Source organism: Panulirus ornatus, chromosome 4, assembly GCF_036320965.1.
Source record: "Panulirus ornatus isolate Po-2019 chromosome 4, ASM3632096v1, whole genome shotgun sequence".
Classification (NCBI taxonomy): domain Eukaryota; kingdom Metazoa; phylum Arthropoda; class Malacostraca; order Decapoda; family Palinuridae; genus Panulirus; species Panulirus ornatus.
The window spans coordinates 87163253-87182388 of record NC_092227.1 but is presented as its reverse complement, the minus strand read 5'-3'; the positions used below and the strand labels follow the sequence as shown (position 1 = coordinate 87182388).

Below are 19136 nucleotides of genomic sequence, written 5' to 3'. Positions count from 1 at the left end.
ATGTGTGGTAATCAGAAGAGTGGTTGAGAGAACAGAAAAGGGTGTATTGAAATGGTTTGGTCACATGGAGAGAATGAGTGAGGAAAGATTGACAAAGAGGATATATGTGTCAGAGGTAGAGGGAACAAGAAGGGGGAGACTAAATTGGAGGTGGAATGAATGATGGAGAAAAAGATTTTGAGCGATTGGGGTCTGAACATACAGGAGGGTGAAAGGTGTGCAAAGAATAGTGAATTAGAATGATGTGGTATACTGGGGTAAACCATGGAAAGTTTTATGGGGCCTGGATGTGGAAAGGGAGCTGTGGTTTCGGTGCATTACACATAACAGCTAGAGACTGTGTGAACGAATGTGGCTGTTTTTGTTTTTTCCTAGCGCTACCTAGCACATGTGTGGGAGGGGGGGCGATGGGAATGGATGAAGGCAGCAAGTATGAATATGTACATATATGTATACGTCTGTGTATGTATATATACTTATACGTTGAAATGTATAGGTATGTATATGTGCGTGTGTGGGCATTTATGTGTATATATGGGTATGTGGGTGGGTTTGAGCCATTCTTTCGTCCATTTCCTTGTGCTACCTCACTAACGTGGGAGACGGCGATTAAGTATAATAAAAATAAAAAACAACATATTCATCTGTATATGTTTACATCATATATACATGCATATCATTACCTTCAATCAATGCCATGATAACAGTTTCCCATGAAGTTTATAAATTTGACCAGTAACTTCTAGTACTATGAACACTACAGTATATACATATGCATAGCTGAATATTTTACTGTGAACAGAAATGAATTTTTAAGAATTAAAAATATTATATCTGAAAATACATAAAAATGATCTTCTGTACAACATATACCACATACTTACAGCAAGTGTGGTGCCAATTACCTTTTCCAAAAAGGTGTGATAATATATTGTGGTAACAATTAGCATAAAGTCCCAGAGAAGGCATAACAATACAACACACATAAAAACAATAACGACTATAGGGGACAATATGGTAAGCCTTAGTGTCATTCTCTTAGCTTCCTTTGCCTCCAACACTGGCAAGGAGACCTCCTCTACTGTATCTTCATGAGCTCCACGTAGATATCTTCGAAGGCAAAGGAAATAGACGATCTCTTTGCTTTCCTCCATCATTATTAAAACACAATAAGTCAAGAGGTAAGAATGACCAGAAATATCAAAAGAATGGTATACATGGTCAGCTTTATTATGGCACTCCTTTTTTGTTAACTCAAATCTAATATTCCTGTAAGTGCAAGCTTGTGTGTAATTTTCAATCAGTTGGAAGATCACCTGTAACAGAGAAAATGAATCATAAGAATATGGAGTGAGTATTTTGAAGGTTGTTGAATGTGTTTGATGATAGAGTGGCAGATATAGGGTGTTTTGGTCGAGGTGGTGTGCAAAGTGAGAGGGTTAGGGAAAATGATTTGGTAAACAGAGAAGAGGTAGTTAAAGCTTTGCGGAAGATGAAAGCCGGCAAGGCAGCAGGTTTGGATGGTATTGCAGTGGAATTTATTAAAAAAGGGGGTGACTGTATTGTTGACTGGTTGGTAAGTTTATTTAATGTATGTATGACTCATGGTGAGGTGCCTGAGGATTGGCGGAATGCGTGCATAGTGCCATTGTACAAAGGCAAAGGGGATAAGAGTGAGTGCTCAAATTACAGAGGTATAAGGGCGCAAATGGGGAGGTGATAACAAGTAGTGGTGATGTGAGAAGGAGATGGAGTGAGTATTTTGAAGGTTTGTTGAATGTGTTTGATGATAGAGTGGCAGATATAGGGTGTTTTGGTCGAGGTGGTGTGCAAAGTGAGAGGGTTAGGGAAAATGATTTGGTAAACAGAGAAGAGGTAGTGAAAGCTTTGCGGAAGATGAAAGCCGGCAAGGCAGCAGGTTTGGATGGTATTGCAGTGGAATTTATTAAAAAAGGGGGTGACTGTATTGTTGACTGGTTGGTAAGGTTATTTAATGTATGTATGACTCATGGTGAGGTGCCTGAGGACTGGCGGAATGCGTGCATAGTGCCATTGTACAAAGGCAAAGGGGATGAGAGTGAGTGCTCAAATTACAGAGATATAAGTCTGAGTATTCCTGGTAAATTATATGGGAGGGTATTGATTGAGAGGGTGAAGGCATGTACAGAGCATCAGATTGGGGAAGAGCAGTGTGGTTTCAGAAGTGGTAGAGGATGTGTGGATCAGGTTTTTGCTTTGAAGAATGTATGTGAGAAATACTTAGAAAAGCAAATGGTTTTGTATGTAGCATTTATGGATCTGGAGAAGGCATATGATAGAGTTGATAGAGATGCTCTGTGGAAGGTATTAAGAATATATGGTGTGGGAGGAAAGTTGTTAGAAGCAGTGAAAAGTTTTTATCGAGGATGTAAGGCATGTGTACGTGTAGGAAGAGAGGAAAGTGATTGGTTCTCAGTGAATGTAGGTTTGCGGCAGGGGTGTGTGATGTCTCCATGGTTGTTTAATTTGTTTATGGATGGGGTTGTTAGGGAGGTAAATGCAAGAGTTTTGGAAAGAGGGGCAAGTATGAAGTCTGTTGGGGATGAGAGAGCTTGGGAAGTGAGTCAGTTGTTGTTCGCTGATGATACAGCGCTGGTGGCTGATTCATGTGAGAAGCTGCAGAAGCTGGTGACTGAGTTTGGTAAAGTGTGTGGAAGAAGAAAGTTAAGAGTAAATGTGAATAAGAGCAAGGTTATTAGGTACAGTAGGGTTGAGGGTCAAGTCAATTGGGAGGTGAGTTTGAATGGAGAAAAACTGGAGGAAGTGAAGTGTTTTAGATATCTGGGAGTGGATCTGGCAGCGGATGGAACCATGGAAGCGGAAGTGGATCATAGGGTGGGGGAGGGGGCGAAAATTCTGGGAGCCTTGAAGAATGTGTGGAAGTCGAGAACATTATCTCGGAAAGCAAAAATGGGTATGTTTGAAGGAATAGTGGTTCCAACAATGTTGTATGGTTGCGAGGCGTGGGCTATGGATAGAGTTGTGCGCAGGAGGATGGATGTGCTGGAAATGAGATGTTTGAGGACAATGTGTGGTGTGAGGTGGTTTGATCGAGTGAGTAACGTAAGGGTAAGAGAGATGTGTGGAAATAAAAAGAGCGTGGTTGAGAGAGCAGAAGAGGGTGTTTTGAAGTGGTTTGGGCACATGGAGAGAATGAGTGAGGAAAGATTGACCAAGAGGATATATGTGTCGGAGGTGGAGGGAACGAGGAGAAGAGGGAGACCAAATTGGAGGTGGAAAGATGGAGTGAAAAAGATTTTGTGTGATCGGGGCCTGAACATGCAGGAGGGTGAAAGGAGGGCAAGGAATAGAGTGAACTGGAGCGATGTGGTATACCGGGGTTGACGTGCTGTCAGTGGATTGAATCAAGGCATGTGAAGCGTCTGGGGTAAACCATGGAAAGCTGTGTAGGTATGTATATTTGCGTGTGTGGACGTATGTATATACATGTGTATGGGGGGGGGTTGGGCCATTTCTTTCGTCTGTTTCCTTGCGCTACCTCGCAAACGCGGGAGACAGCGACAAAGTATAATAAAAAAAAAAAAAAAATAAGTTTGTTGAGTATTCCTGGTAAATTATATGGGAGGATATTGATTGAGAGGGTGAAGGCATGTACAGAGCATCAGATTGGGGAAGAGCAGTGTGGTTTCAGAAGTGGTAGAGGATGTGTGGATCAGGTGTTTGCTTTGAAGAATGTATGTGAGAAATACTTAGAAAAGCAAATGGATTTGTATGTAGCATTAATGGATCTGGAGAAGGCATATGATAGAGTTGATAGAGATGCTCTGTGGAAGGTATTAAGAATATATGGTGTGGGAGGAAAGTTGTTAGAAGCAGTAAAAAGTTTTTATCGAGGATGTAAGGCATGTGTACGTGTAGGAAGAGAGGAAAGTGATTGGTTCTCAGTGAATGTAGGTTTACGGCAGGGGTGTGTGATGTCTCCATGGTTGTTTAATTTGTTTATGGATGGGGTTGTTAGGGAGGTAAATGCAAGAGTTTTGGAAAGAGGGGCAAGTATGAAGTCTGTTGGGGATGAGAGAGCTTGGGAAGTGAGTCAGTTGTTGTTCGCTGATGATACAGCGCTGGTGGCTGATTCATGTGAGAAGCTGCAGAAGCTGGTGACTGAGTTTGGTAAAGTGTGTGGAAGAAGAAAGTTAAGAGTAAATGTGAATAAGAGCAAGGTTATTAGGTACAGTAGGGTTGAGGGTCAAGTCAATTGGGAGGTGAGTTTGAATGGAGAAAAACTGGAGGAAGTGAAGTGTTTTAGATATCTGGGAGTGGATCTGGCAGCGGATGGAACCATGGAAGCGGAAGTGGATCATAGGGTGGGGGAGGGGGCGAAAATTCTGGGAGCCTTGAAGAATGTGTGGAAGTCGAGAACATTATCTCGGAAAGCAAAAATGGGTATGTTTGAAGGAATAGTGGTTCCAACAATGTTGTATGGTTGCGAGGCGTGGGCTATGGATAGAGTTGTGCGCAGGAGGATGGATGTGCTGGAAATGAGATGTTTGAGGACAATGTGTGGTGTGAGGTGGTTTGATCGAGTGAGTAACGTAAGGGTAAGAGAGATGTGTGGAAATAAAAAGAGCGTGGTTGAGAGAGCAGAAGAGGGTGTTTTGAAGTGGTTTGGGCACATGGAGAGAATGAGTGAGGAAAGATTGACCAAGAGGATATATGTGTCGGAGGTGGAGGGAACGAGGAGAAGAGGGAGACCAAATTGGAGGTGGAAAGATGGAGTGAAAAAGATTTTGTGTGATCGGGGCCTGAACATGCAGGAGGGTGAAAGGAGGGCAAGGAATAGAGTGAACTGGAGCGATGTGGTATACCGGGGTTGACGTGCTGTCAGTGGATTGAATCAAGGCATGTGAAGCGTCTGGGGTAAACCATGGAAAGCTGTGTAGGTATGTATATTTGCGTGTGTGGACGTATGTATATACATGTGTATGGGGGGGGGTTGGGCCATTTCTTTCGTCTGTTTCCTTGCGCTACCTCGCAAACGCGGGAGACAGCGACAAAGTATAATAAAAAAAAAAAAAAATAAGTTTGTTGAGTATTCCTGGTAAATTATATGGGAGGATATTGATTGAGAGGGTGAAGGCATGTACAGAGCATCAGATTGGGGAAGAGCAGTGTGGTTTCAGAAGTGGTAGAGGATGTGTGGATCAGGTGTTTGCTTTGAAGAATGTATGTGAGAAATACTTAGAAAAGCAAATGGATTTGTATGTAGCATTAATGGATCTGGAGAAGGCATATGATAGAGTTGATAGAGATGCTCTGTGGAAGGTATTAAGAATATATGGTGTGGGAGGAAAGTTGTTAGAAGCAGTAAAAAGTTTTTATCGAGGATGTAAGGCATGTGTACGTGTAGGAAGAGAGGAAAGTGATTGGTTCTCAGTGAATGTAGGTTTACGGCAGGGGTGTGTGATGTCTCCATGGTTGTTTAATTTGTTTATGGATGGGGTTGTTAGGGAGGTAAATGCAAGAGTTTTGGAAAGAGGGGCAAGTATGAAGTCTGTTGGGGATGAGAGAGCTTGGGAAGTGAGTCAGTTGTTGTTCGCTGATGATACAGCGCTGGTGGCTGATTCATGTGAGAAGCTGCAGAAGCTGGTGACTGAGTTTGGTAAAGTGTGTGGAAGAAGAAAGTTAAGAGTAAATGTGAATAAGAGCAAGGTTATTAGGTACAGTAGGGTTGAGGGTCAAGTCAATTGGGAGGTGAGTTTGAATGGAGAAAAACTGGAGGAAGTGAAGTGTTTTAGATATCTGGGAGTGGATCTGGCAGCGGATGGAACCATGGAAGCGGAAGTGGATCATAGGGTGGGGGAGGGGGCGAAAATTCTGGGAGCCTTGAAGAATGTGTGGAAGTCGAGAACATTATCTCGGAAAGCAAAAATGGGTATGTTTGAAGGAATAGTGGTTCCAACAATGTTGTATGGTTGCGAGGCGTGGGCTATGGATAGAGTTGTGCGCAGGAGGATGGATGTGCTGGAAATGAGATGTTTGAGGACAATGTGTGGTGTGAGGTGGTTTGATCGAGTGAGTAACGTAAGGGTAAGAGAGATGTGTGGAAATAAAAAGAGCGTGGTTGAGAGAGCAGAAGAGGGTGTTTTGAAGTGGTTTGGGCACATGGAGAGAATGAGTGAGGAAAGATTGACCAAGAGAATATATGTGTCGGAGGTGGAGGGAACGAGGAGAAGAGGGAGACCAAATTGGAGGTGGAAAGATGGAGTGAAAAAGATTTTGTGTGATCGGGGCCTGAACATGCAGGAGGGTGAAAGGAGGGCAAGGAATAGAGTGATTTGGAGCGATGTGGTATACCGGGGTTGACGTTCTGGCAGTGGATTGAATCAAGGCATGTGAAGCGTCTGGGGTAAACCATGGAAAGCTGTGTAGGTATGTATATTTGCGTGTGTGGACGTATGTATATACATGTGTATGGGGGTGGGTTGGGCCATTTCTTTCGTCTGTTTCCTTGTGCTACCTCGCAAACGCGGGAGACAGCGGGAAAAAAAAAAAAAAAGAATATTCAAAAGAAAGCAATACATAATGACCCTAAACATGGATGGTCTTTCTTAATCCCATCTAACTAAACTAGCCAAAATCTTATCTACAATCAGCTTCACTTATGGTCCAGCCCTCATTATATTTTCTCATCCTTTCATATGTTACCAAACATCTTTTCTTTTTCTTCCCCATGATTTTCAATCCAATCCCACTTCTACAATGAATCTAAATTCATCTTCCTAAACTTTTATGAAACAATCCAATTCCTACAGCTTTCATGAATTAAAACACTTTTCTACTGAGAGAAGTATTTACACCCTTCCCTGAAAGTGAGCATGAATACATTTCACATGCTTAATAATCTATCAAAACAAAATACTAATCTCCAAGATATGGTTACAATCTGCAACCTGCATGGCTGAAAACAGAAAAAATAAGAATAATAAGCTAATCAAAAGGTGGCATTTTGGCACAGCTACTCTTGACTTGCCTTATAAGCTAATGCTATAATCTCATCAGTCAACACTAAAAACCTCACTTTTGACACTAAAATAGATTTCAATTTATGGTACAATAAGATAATAAGAATATAAACACCAAAGGCAATTGAAAAAATTACATACTGAATTCCAGTAAAACAAAATAAGGAAGGAGTAGCACTACTCCTTAAGCAGGAGTTGTGGGAGTATGTGATAGAGTGTAAGAAATTAAATTCTAGATTGATGTGGGTAAAACTGAAAATGGATGGAGAGAGAAATGGGTGATTATTGGTGCCCATGCACCTGGTCATGAGAAGAAAGATCAGGCAAGCATTTTAGGAGCAGCTAAGTGAGTGTGTTAGCAGCTTTGATGCACAAGACCGGGTTATAGTGATGGATGATTTAAAAGCGAAGGTGAGTAATGTGGCAGTCGAGGGTATAATTAGTGTACATGGGGTATTCAGTGTTGTGAATGGAAATGGTGAAGAGCTTGTGAATTTGTGTGCTGAAAAAAGACTGGTGACTGGGAATACCTGGTATAAAAAGAGCGATATACATAAGTATAGATATATGAGTAGGAAAGATGGTCAAGGGCATTATTGGACTACGTGTTAATTGATGGGTGTGTAAAAGAGAGACTTTTGGATGTTAATGTGCTGAGAGGGGCAGTTGGAGGAATGTCTGACCACTATCTTGTGGATATGAAGGTGACGATTTGTAGGAGTTTTCAAAAAGAAGAGACAATGTTGGGGAAAAGAGAGTGGTGAGAGTAAGTGAGCTTGGAAAGGTGACTTAAGTGAGGAAGTACTAGGAGAGATTGAGTGTAGAATGGCAAAAGGTGAGAGCAAATGATGTGATGGGAGTGGGTGAGGAGTGGGATGTATTTAGGGAAGCAGTGATGGCTTGTGCAAAAGAGGCATGTGGCATGAGAAAGGTGGGAGGTGGGCAGATTAGAACGGGTAAAGAGTGGTAGGATGAAAATGTAAAGTTGTTACCGACAGAGAAAAGAGAAGCATTTGGACAATACTTGCAAGGAAGAAGTACAAATAACTGGGATTTGTATAAAAGAAAGCAGCAGGAGGTTAAGAGAAAGGTGTAAGGGCTGAAAAAGAGGGCAAATGAGAATTGGGGTGAGATGATTTGGAAGAAGGAAAATAACATGCGTAAGACAAGAAAACAAATGGGAACATCAGTGAAGGGGCAAGTGGGGAAGTAATAACAGTTGGTGATGAAGTGAGGAGATGGAGTGAGTATTTTGAAGGTTTGTTGAATGTGTTTGCTGATAGAGAGGCAGATGTAGGGTGTTTTGGTTGGGATGGTGCACAAAATGAGAGGGTCAGGGAAAATGTTTTGTTTAAGAGAGAAGAGGTAGTGGACACTTTGCAGAGGATGAAATCCAGCAAGGTGCCGGATTAAGTTGGTATTGCAGTAGAATTTATAAAAAAGGGGGAGGCTGTGTTGTTGATTGATTGGTAGGGATATTCAATTAATGTATGGAACATGGGGAAGTGCCCGAGGATTGGCAGAATGCATGCATAATGCCATTGTACAAAGGCTAAGGGGGATAAAGGTGAATGGTCAAACTACAGAGGCATCAGTTTGTTGAGTATTCCTGGGAAATTATATGGGAGGGTATTGATTGAGAAGGTGAAGGCATGTACAGAGCATCAGATTGGGAAAGAGCAGTGTGGTTTCAGAAGTGGTAGATGATGTGTGTAACAGGTGTTTGCTTTGAAGAATGTGTGTGAGAAATACTTAGAAAAACAGATGGATTTGTATATAGCATTTATGGATCTGGAGAAGGAATATAATAGGGTTGATATAGATGCTTTGTGGAAGGTCTTAAGACTATATGGTGTGGGAGGTAAGTTGCTAGAAGCAATGAAAAGTTTTTATCAAGGATGTAAGGCATGTGTACCAGTAGGAAGAGAGGAGAGTGATTGGTTCCCAGTAAAGGTCGGTCTGCAGCAGGGGTGTGTGATGTTCCCATGATTGTTTAATTTGTTTATGGATGGGATGGTTATGGAGGTAAATGCAAGAGTTTTGGAGAGAAGGGCAAGTATGCAGTCTGTTGGGGATGAGAGAGCCAGGGAAGTGAGTCAGTTGTTGTTCACCGATGATACAGCTCTGGTGGCTGACTTGAGTGTGAAACTGAAGAAGCTGGTGCCTACATTTGGAAAAGTGTGTGAAAGGAGAAAGTTGAGAGTGAATGTGAATAAGAGCAAGGTTATTAGGTTCAGTAGCACTGAGGGGCAAGTTAACTGGGATGTATGTTTAAATGGAAAAAAATTGGAGGAAACAAAATGTTTTAGAAATCTAGGAGTAGAATTAGCAATCAATGGAATCATGGAAGTGGAAGTAAATCACAGGGTAGGGAAGAAGGTAAAGGTTCTGGGAGCAATGAAGAATGTGTGGAAGGAGAGAATGTTATCTCAGACAGCAAAAATGGGTATGTCTGAAGGAAGAATAGTTCCAACAATGTTGTATGGTTACGAGGCATGGGCTATAGATAGGGTTGAGTGGAGGAGTATGGACATGTTGGAAATGAAGTGTTAGAGAACAATATGTGGTGTAAGGTGGTTTGATCGAGTAAGTAATGAAAGGGTAATAGAGATATGTGCAAATAAAAAGAATGTGGTTAAGAGAGCAGAAGAGGATATATTTGTCAGAGGCGGAGGGAACAAGGAGTGGCAGGAGACCAAATTGGAGGTGGAAGGATGGAGTGAAAAAGATTTTCAGCGATTGTGGCCTGAACATGCAGGAGGGTGAGAGGAGTGCATGGAATAGAATGAATTTGAAAGATGTGGTATACCGGGGTCGACGTGCTGTCAATGGACTCAACCAGGGCATGTGAAACATCTGGGGTAAACCATGGAAAGGTCTGTGGGGCCTGGATGTGGATAGGGAGCCGTAGTTTCGGTGCATTACACATAACAGATAGAGACTGAAAGTGGCCTATTTTGTCTGTTTTCCTGACACTACCTTGCTGCAGTAGGGGGTAGTGATGCTGTTTCCTGTGGGGCAAGTAGAGCCAGCAAGTATGAATATGTACACATGAATGTATGTATGTATATGTCTGTACATGTGTATGTATATGTGCATACACTGATTTTTTAATACATAGTCACCATTTCCCATGTTAGCGAGGTAGCATTAAGAACATAGGACTGAGCCTTAGACGGAATATCCTCACTTGGCCCCCTTCTCTGTTCCTTTTTTGGTAGGTGCATAGTTTTATATAATAAAAGTGAAAATGAAAAGGCAAGCTACAATATGAATATGATTGAACTACAAAAGGTAAATGAGAAAAGACTTAGATACATTAATCTCTGGCAATCTGAAACCAAGTAAGCAAAGCACAGAAGCAATTCAAAGGGTGAACAAATTCTTGGATTTATAGGCAGGGCTATCAAATCTAATTTCAAGAAAATTATCCTTTCCCTATACAGGTGCAACCCCAGCTTGAATATTATGTTCAGTGTTGGTCACCCTACTTCAAAAAAGGGAGATAAAATGGAAAGAGTACATCAGCAAGCTACTAAGATGATTCCCAGACTGAGATATAAATCTTATGAAAGATGACTAAATGGAGAGAGTACATCAACAAGCTTCTTGATTCCCAGACTGAGATATAAATCTTATGATAGATGACTAAATGACTTAGATTAATTTAGTTTAGAAGAGAGAAAGTTAAAAAGATGACTAGATGACTTACATCGATTTAGTTTAGAAAAGAAAAAGTTAAGAGGTAATTTAATATAGACATTCAAAATTACTTAAATCTACCAAGTATAGAAAAGAGCAAGTTAAAAGGTAATACAGGGATTCAAAGTTATCAGAGGCTTTGGCAATCTTCATCTAATAGGCTACTTTTTTTTTTGCTTTTTTTTTTTGCTTTGTCGCTGTCTCCCGCGTTTGCGAGGTAGCGCAAGGAAACAGACGAAAGAAATGGCCCAACCCACCCCCATACACATGTATATACATACACATCCACACACACAAATATACATACCTACACAGCTTTCCATGGTTTACCCCAGACGCTTCACATGCCCTGATTCAATCCACTGACAGCACATCAACCCCGGTATACCACATCGATCCAATTCACTCTATTCCTTGCCCTCCTTTCACCCTCCTGCATGTTCAGGCCCCGATCACTCAAAATCTTTTTCACTCCATCTTTCCACCTCCAATTTGGTCTCCCACTTCTCCTCGTTCCCTCCACCTCCGACACATATATCCTCTTGGTCAATCTTTCCTCACTCATTCTCTCCATGTGCCCAAACCATTTCAAAACACCCTCTTCTGCTCTCTCAACCACGCTCTTTTTATTTCCACACATCTCTCTTACCCTTACGTTACTTACTCGATCAAACCACCTCACACCACACATTGTCCTCAAACATCTCATTTCCAGCACATCCATCCTCCTGCGCACAACTCTATCCATAGCCCACGCCTCGCAACCATACAAAATTGTTGGAACCACTATTCCTTCAAACATACCCATTTTTGCTTTCCGAGATAATGTTCTCGACTTCCACACATTCTTCAAGGCTCCCAGGATTTTCGCCCCCTCCCCCACTCTATGATCCACTTCCGCTTCCATGGTTCCATCCGCTGCCAGATCCACTCCCAGATATCTAAAACACTTTACTTCCTCCAGTTTTTCTCCATTCAAACTTACCTCCCAATTGACTTGACCCTCAACCCTACTGTACCTAATAACCTTGCTCTTATTCACATTTACTCTTAACTTTCTTCTCTCACACACTTTACCAAACTCAGTCACCAGCTTCTGCAGTTTCTCACATGAATCAGCCACCAGCGCTGTATCATCAGTGAACAACAACTGACTCACTTCCCAAGCTCTCTCATCCACAACAGACTTCATACTTGCCCCTCTTTCCAAAACTCTTGCATTCACCTCCCTAACAACCCCATCCATAAACAAATTAAACAACCATGGAGACATCACACACCCCTGCCGCAAACCTACATTCACTGAGAACCAATCACTTTCCTCTCTTCCTACACGTACACATGCCTTACATCCTCGATAAAAACTTTTCACTGCTTCTAACAACTTGCCTCCCACACCATATACTCTTGATACCTTCCACAGAGCATCTCTATCAACTCTATCATATGCCTTTTCCAGATCCATAAATGCTACATACAAATCCATTTGCTTTTCTAAGTATTTCTCACATACATTCTTCAAAGCAAACACCTGATCCACACATCCTCTACCACTTCTACTTATGGATAGATTTGTCTGATTTCATTCACTGTAATGGTTACAAACACAGGAAAATGTTTCATGTAATATGAGATGAAGTTCTTTCTCTTCAACAAGAATGTTAATATATGACATGATTTACCTATAAATGTGGTTGAAAGTAGTACCATAGATTTTTTTTCATACATGTTCGCCATTTCCCACATTAGTGAGGTAGTGTTAAGAACATAGGACTAAGCCTTAGAGGGAAAAATCCTCACATGGACCCCTTATCTGTTCCTTCTTTTGGAAAAGCAAAAACTGGACAGGAGGATGTTCAGCCCCTGTTCCCTCCCCTTTTAGCTGCCTTCTACAACGACATACAGGGAATACGAAGGTAGAATTCTTTCTCCCATATCCCTAGGGATGTGTACCATAGATATGCTTAAGAATAAACATGAAAATTACTTCTCTTCAAATCAACAACTGACATTATCTGCTCTTCCTTAGTTACATGAAAATTTTAGTTTTTCTATTCCACAAATTTCTTTCTTTCTACTATTATCACACTGATCTATGAATTTCATTGATCTATGAATTTCATTGTATTTGCATTCCTTCATATTCCTTTTCTTCAGAAACTCAACTCCAATCCAATCTACTCCTGCTACTTTGCCACATTTTGTCTTATGCAAAGCTTTCACTACCTCCTCTCTTTTCACTAAACCATCCACCATGACTCTTTCACTACTCATAACACCTCATCCCAAGCACCACTCATCTACCATCTTATTGTCTAACACATCCAATATTCCATCAAAATACTCACTCCATTTCATTTTTACCACTTTTTTGTTGCCTCTTATCACTTCCCCATATGCATTCTTTACAAAGTGCTCCCATTTGTTCTCTTCTTTCAAAAATTAAAACTAAGTATGAGGAGATTCTAGAAAGCCTACTTTGCTTGAAACATATCAAGCGAGAAGGACTTGAAGTAGACATCATCCCTAACAGATCAACAAAGTCCCATATTAGGATGTAGCAACACAGCAACACAGGACATAACATAAAATTAAGCAAAAACTTTGTTAAAAAGGAAGTAAAAAAATATTTATACAGTATACAAGTGGTAGTACCACTGGATCTGGAGAAGGCATATGATAGAGTTGATAGAGATGCTCTGTGGAAGGTATTAAGGATATATGGTGTGGGAGGCAAGTTGTTAGAAGCAGTGACAAGTTTTTATCGAGGGTGTGAGGCATGTGTACGTGTAGGAAGAGAGGAAAGTGATTGGTTCTCAGTGAATGTAGGTTTGCGGCAGGGGTGTGTGATGTCTCCATAGTTGTTTAATTTGTTTATGGATGGGGTTGTTAGGGAGGTGAATGCAAGAGTTTTGGAAAGAGGGGCAAGTATGAAGTCTGTTGGGGATGAGAGAGCTTGGGAAGTGAGTCAGTTGTTGTTCGCTGATGATACAGCGCTGGTGGCTGATTCATGTGAGAAACTGCAGAAGCTGGTGACTGAGTTTGGAAAAGTGTGTGAAAGAAGAAAGTTAAGAGTAAATGTGAATAAGAGCAAGGTTATTAGGTACAGTAGGGTTGAGGGTCAAGTCAATTGGGAGGTAAGTTTGAATGGAGAAAAACTGGAGGAAGTAAAGTGTTTTAGATATCTGGGAGTGGATCTGGCAGCGGATGGAACCATGGAAGCGGAAGTGGATCATAGGGTGGGGGAGGGGGCGAAAATTCTGGGAGCCTTGAAGAATGTGTGGAAGTTGAGAGCATTATCTCGGAAAGCAAAAATGGGTATGTTTGAAGGAATAGTGGTTCCAACAATGTTGTATAGCTGCGAGGCGTGGGCTATGGATAGAGTTGTGCGCAGGAGGATGGATGTGCTGGAAATGAGATGTTTGAGGACAATGTGTGGTGTGAGGTGGTTTGATTGAGTAAGTAACGTAAGGGTAAGAGAGATGTGTGGAAATAAAAAGAGCGTGGTTGAGAGAGCAGAAGAGGGTGTTTTGAAATGGTTTGGGCACATGGAGAGAATGAGTGAGGAAAGATTGACCAAGAGGATATATGTGTCGGAGGTGGAGGGAACGAGGAGAAGTGGGAGACCAAATTGGAGGTGGAAAGATGGAGTGAAAAAGATTTTGTGTGATCGGGGCCTGAACATGCAGGAGGGTGAAAGGAGGGCAAGGAATAGAGTGAATTGGATCGATGTGGTATACCGGGGTTGACGTGCTGTCAGTGGATTGAATCAGGGCATGTGAAGCGTCTCGGGTAAACCATGGAAAGCTGTGTAGGTATGTATATTTGCGTGTGTGGACGTGTATGTATATACATGTGTATGGGGGTGGGTTGGGCCATTTCTTTCGTCTGTTTCCTTGCGCTACCTCGCAAACGCGGGAGACAGCAGCAAAAAAAAAAAAAAAAAAAAAAAAAAAAAAAAGTGGTAGATGAATGGAACAAAGTGACTGAGGATATGATTAATGCAGAGAGCATGCATAAATATCATAGGTTGTATAATAAAGTAGAGAATGATCGAGAGAACATTCCCCATACAGTACAAATAGGTAATTACAGGTGACAGATCAAGTGACTTACTGGTTCCAGAAAAACTAATTAATATCAGATACTCACTGCACACCATATGAAGAAGAAGAAGGTTGTGGCAACAGCTCGAACTAAGAGTTTCTTGAGACTAGCTTTCCACTTAGTGTGCAGAGTCAGGGATACTAGTTGGTATAAGACAAACACAACACAAGTGATACCCCAACCTTTTTTCACAAACATCTGTGGAATAAATATTGGTAAGTGAAAAATAAAACCTACTCAATTTTTCATCACAATTATCCATGTATTTTGATAAGTATCTTATGATTTATGAATTAACATTCTTCCCAATTTCCTTAGTAAATTATGTCTTAATTTTTCTAAAATAATTTCTGGGAAAAAATTTGCATATTCAACATATACACAACACTCATCTCTCTCTCTCTCTCTCTCTCTCTCTCTCTCTCTCTCTCTCTAAACAGTAAAACCTATGCCCTGCACCTTTGGGCACACAAAAGAGTGTAAAATTAGTTTGAAATACCTCCTCCTCTATATCTATATAACTATAACTTTGACACCCATTCCCTCTGGGTACTCCCATCAAGGGGTGGCCATGGCAAAAGTGTCCACTTACCCATCCTTACATGCCTCCCTTGCATAAACCATTCCATGCATTCTTCCACTATTTCCCTCCCTCCTGTATTCCTCCACTCTATTTGCCCATGTCACATGTGGTCATCTACTCACACCAACCCCTTTAATTATACTACGATACAATCTTGTAAACTCTCAGCCTTGCATTCTTTCTACATGCCCACACCACCTCAAAGTATCACATTTCACCCATTCTACCACTCCACAATTTACTCCCTCTGTATTCCCTGCCATACCACATATCTCATACGCCCTTTCATTTCTTTCTCCATTCCATCTGGTCATACCATATGCTCTTCTCAAATAGCTCATTTGCACAGTCTGGATTCTTGACCTCTGTGCCTCATTCCATGTCCATGTTTCAGCTGCAAAGGTCAGGGATGGGAGGACTATGCTGTCCCTGAATTCTCTCTTCACTTCCTTACTTACACCTCTACCCTTCAATATTCTATCAAGGGACCCAATGACTACTCTACCTTGTATTGCTCTCTCCCTTATCTCTCCTTCCATATCACTACACTTATCCAAGACAGCTCCCAGATACTTAAATTCCCTCACTTCTTCCAGCCTTTTTCCTCCTTATATCCACAACACAATACACTTTCTTCTTTCAATCTACATGGTTTAAGAAAAATTATACTTTCACTTTGTTTCCTTTCAAACAATATTACTTAACTTTTACTTGCATTTGCCTTCAATCACCCACATTTACAGACATCATAAAACACATTTACAACCTTCTGCAACTCCTCTTCACTCTTAGCAAACAACACAGTATCATCTGCAAACAGGCTTGCCACTAGCCACCATATCTCACCACCACTCCAACTCTGCACCCCTTTTCATTAGTTTTGTTTTCATATCTCTTATAACTCCATCCATATATATATATCAAAAAGCAATGGTGACATCTCACAGCCCTGCCTCACACCTACAGGTATCCCAAAACTCGTTCAGCTCTCCATCCACTTACACATGCATTTGCTCCTCTATAGAAGGCTTTTACACCATCCAACAGTTGTCCCCTTATACCAGATATCTTTTAACACATCCCACAAAGCATTCCACTTGACTCAGTCATATGCTTTCTCCAGATCCAAAAGCTCAATACAACTTCTTACCTTGGTCAATTTAACTACAAAAATCTGATCCACACATCCCCTACCTTTTCTAAAACCCCCTTGCTCCTCACTTATTCTACATTCAGTCACTTCCATTACTCTGTCGACTAATATTCTTGGAAACAATTTTCCCAGTATATTCAACAGACTTGAGGTGGTTTGTTCACATGGAGAGAATGAGTGAGGAAAGATTGAAAAAGAGGTTATGTGTGTCAGAGGTGAAGGGAATGAGAAAAGGGAGACCAAATTGGAGGTGGAAGGATGGAGTGAAAAAGATTTTGAGCGATTGGGGCCTGAACATACAGGAGGGTGAAAGGCTTGCAAGGAATAGAGTGAATTGGAACAATGTGTTATACCGTGGTTGACATGCTGTCAACGGACTGAACCAGGGCACGTGAAGCATCTGGGGTAAATCATGGAAAGTTTTGTGGGGCCTGGATGTGAAAAGGGAGCTGTGGTTTCACTGCATTACACATGACAGCTAGAGACTGAGTGTGAATGAATGTGGCCTTTGTTGTCTTTTCCTAACGCTACCTTGCGGGTGCATGGGGGGAAGGGGGTGCTGTTTCATGTGTGGCACGGTGGCGTCGGGAATGGATGAAGGAAGCAAGTATGAATATGTATGTGCTTATATGTATATTTGGGAGACCAAATTGGAGGTGGAAGGATGGAGTGAAAAAGATTTTGAGTGATTGGGGCCTGAACATACAGGAGGGTGAAAGGCTTGCAAGGAACAGAGTTGGTGACATGGCGCGGGGAGACAGATGAAAGAATGGCCCAACCCACCCACACACACGTGTATGCATGCACGTTCACGTGCACATATACATTTCAACGTATACATGTGTGTGCGTACACAGACATATGCATGTGTACATATGCATGTGTGTCATAGAAGGTGACTAAAAGGGGAGGAAGCAGGGGGCTGGAAATCCTCCCCTCCCATTTTTTTTTTTCCCAAAAGAAGGAACAGAGAAGGGGGCAGGTGGGGATGTTCCCTCAAAGGCCCAGTCCTCTGTTCTTAGCGCTACCTCGCTGGCACAGGAAGTGGTGAATAGTATGAAAGAAAGATATGTATATGTCTGAGTATGCATGTGTATATGTGTGTATTCGTTGAAATGTACTGGTATGTATATGTGTGTGTGTGTTTGGGCTTTTATGTATGTGCATGAGCATGTGGGTGGGTTGGGCCACTCTTTTGTCTGTTAAAATAAAAAAAAATATTTAACAGACTTATTCCCTTATAACCAATACATACATCCTTAGAACCTTTGCCTTTGAATAAAGGAACAACAATAGCTTTCACCCAATCCTCAGTGCAACTTTCCATTTTCATGCTGAATTACATACAAGATGCATCCACTTTATCACACTTTCTACTCTATACTTCAGCTTTTCAGCCATAATCCCATCCACTCTAGGTGCCTTTCCTACCTTCAGCCTCATTATTGCCCTTCTTAACTAACTCTTTGCTATAGGTCCCTGTGCTTGTATCCTCCTCCTTCTATCCTCCATACCCATGCATGTAACAACTGCTGCTTCCCCTTCTCTCACATTCATCAGTTTTTCAAAATACTCTTTCTATCTTCCTTTCACTTCCTCCTGATTCAGCAATTCTCCTTCCTTACCCCTCATCAACATTTCCTCTCTTACATCCATCTATTTCCTTTTTCACCTCCTTCAAGTACCATTTCTTATTATCCACTTAAATTTTCTTCCAAAATCTTCATCTACTCTTTCTTTACTTTCCTCTACCAGCTTCTTAACATTCCCCTTGCATATTTTGTATTCTTCCCTCCTCCTCTGCTGAACTTCCACTGGTACATTCCTATTGAGCAATCTACCATATGCCTTTTTCTTCTCTTCCACAGCATTTCTAATCTCTTCTGTCCATCATGCCTTGCCCTTTTTATTCCTGTATCTCACTACCTTGTATTCAACTACTGATTCTACAACCTTTAATAGTATTTCTCTAAACATTTCTAACACCTCATTCACACATAACTGCACTCCTACATTCACTGCACTTCCATCTAATCCTTCAGTCACCTCCCTTCTATGCTCCTCCCTGCATTTTTCCTGATTCATCTCCTCTTTCCATTCTTCCTTACACCATACCTCCACTTCTCCCTGATCCTCATCCCCACAAGAACTGTGAAATGGTCGTCTCCAAAGAATCCTCTCATGGCTCTGGCATCCAGCATAACCTTTCTCAATCTTTCACCCACTGACACATAGTCAATTAAAGCCTTTTGGTCTTCTTTTCCATCATCCCTCAACCATGTACATCTGTGGATCATCTGGCACTGAAAAATGGTGTTTACAAGGAATAAACCTCTCTCAGTACAAACATCTACAAGACAGCTTCCATTCTCATTTACTCCAGACACTCCTCATTTACCAATTATCTCACCAATTTGATCACATCCCACTTTTGCATTCATATCACCCAATAAGACCACTTTTCTCTCATTCTGAAAACTGTTTATACAGTCATTCAAATTTTTCCAGAAAAACTTCATTACATCCTTACCTTGTACAGTCTTTCACTCACACTATTCTTGATCCATTT

At 41.4% G+C, this 19136-nt stretch overlaps 1 protein-coding gene across 2 annotated transcripts in view; it reads right to left on the bottom strand.

Annotated features, from left to right (window-relative positions):
- Positions 1-645: 645 nt before the first annotated feature.
- LOC139746154 (acyl-coenzyme A diphosphatase FITM2-like) overlaps positions 646-19136 on the bottom strand; it is a 52948-nt gene continuing 34457 nt past the window's right edge. For both annotated transcript variants that reach the window (XM_071657032.1, XM_071657023.1), the window contains 2 exons: positions 14877-15029; positions 646-1316 (listed from right to left, as the gene is read on the bottom strand). In XM_071657032.1, coding sequence (XP_071513133.1) covers positions 813-1316; positions 14877-15029 — 657 coding nt within the window. In that variant the 3' untranslated portion in view covers positions 646-812. The remainder of the gene's footprint in view (positions 1317-14876; positions 15030-19136) is intronic.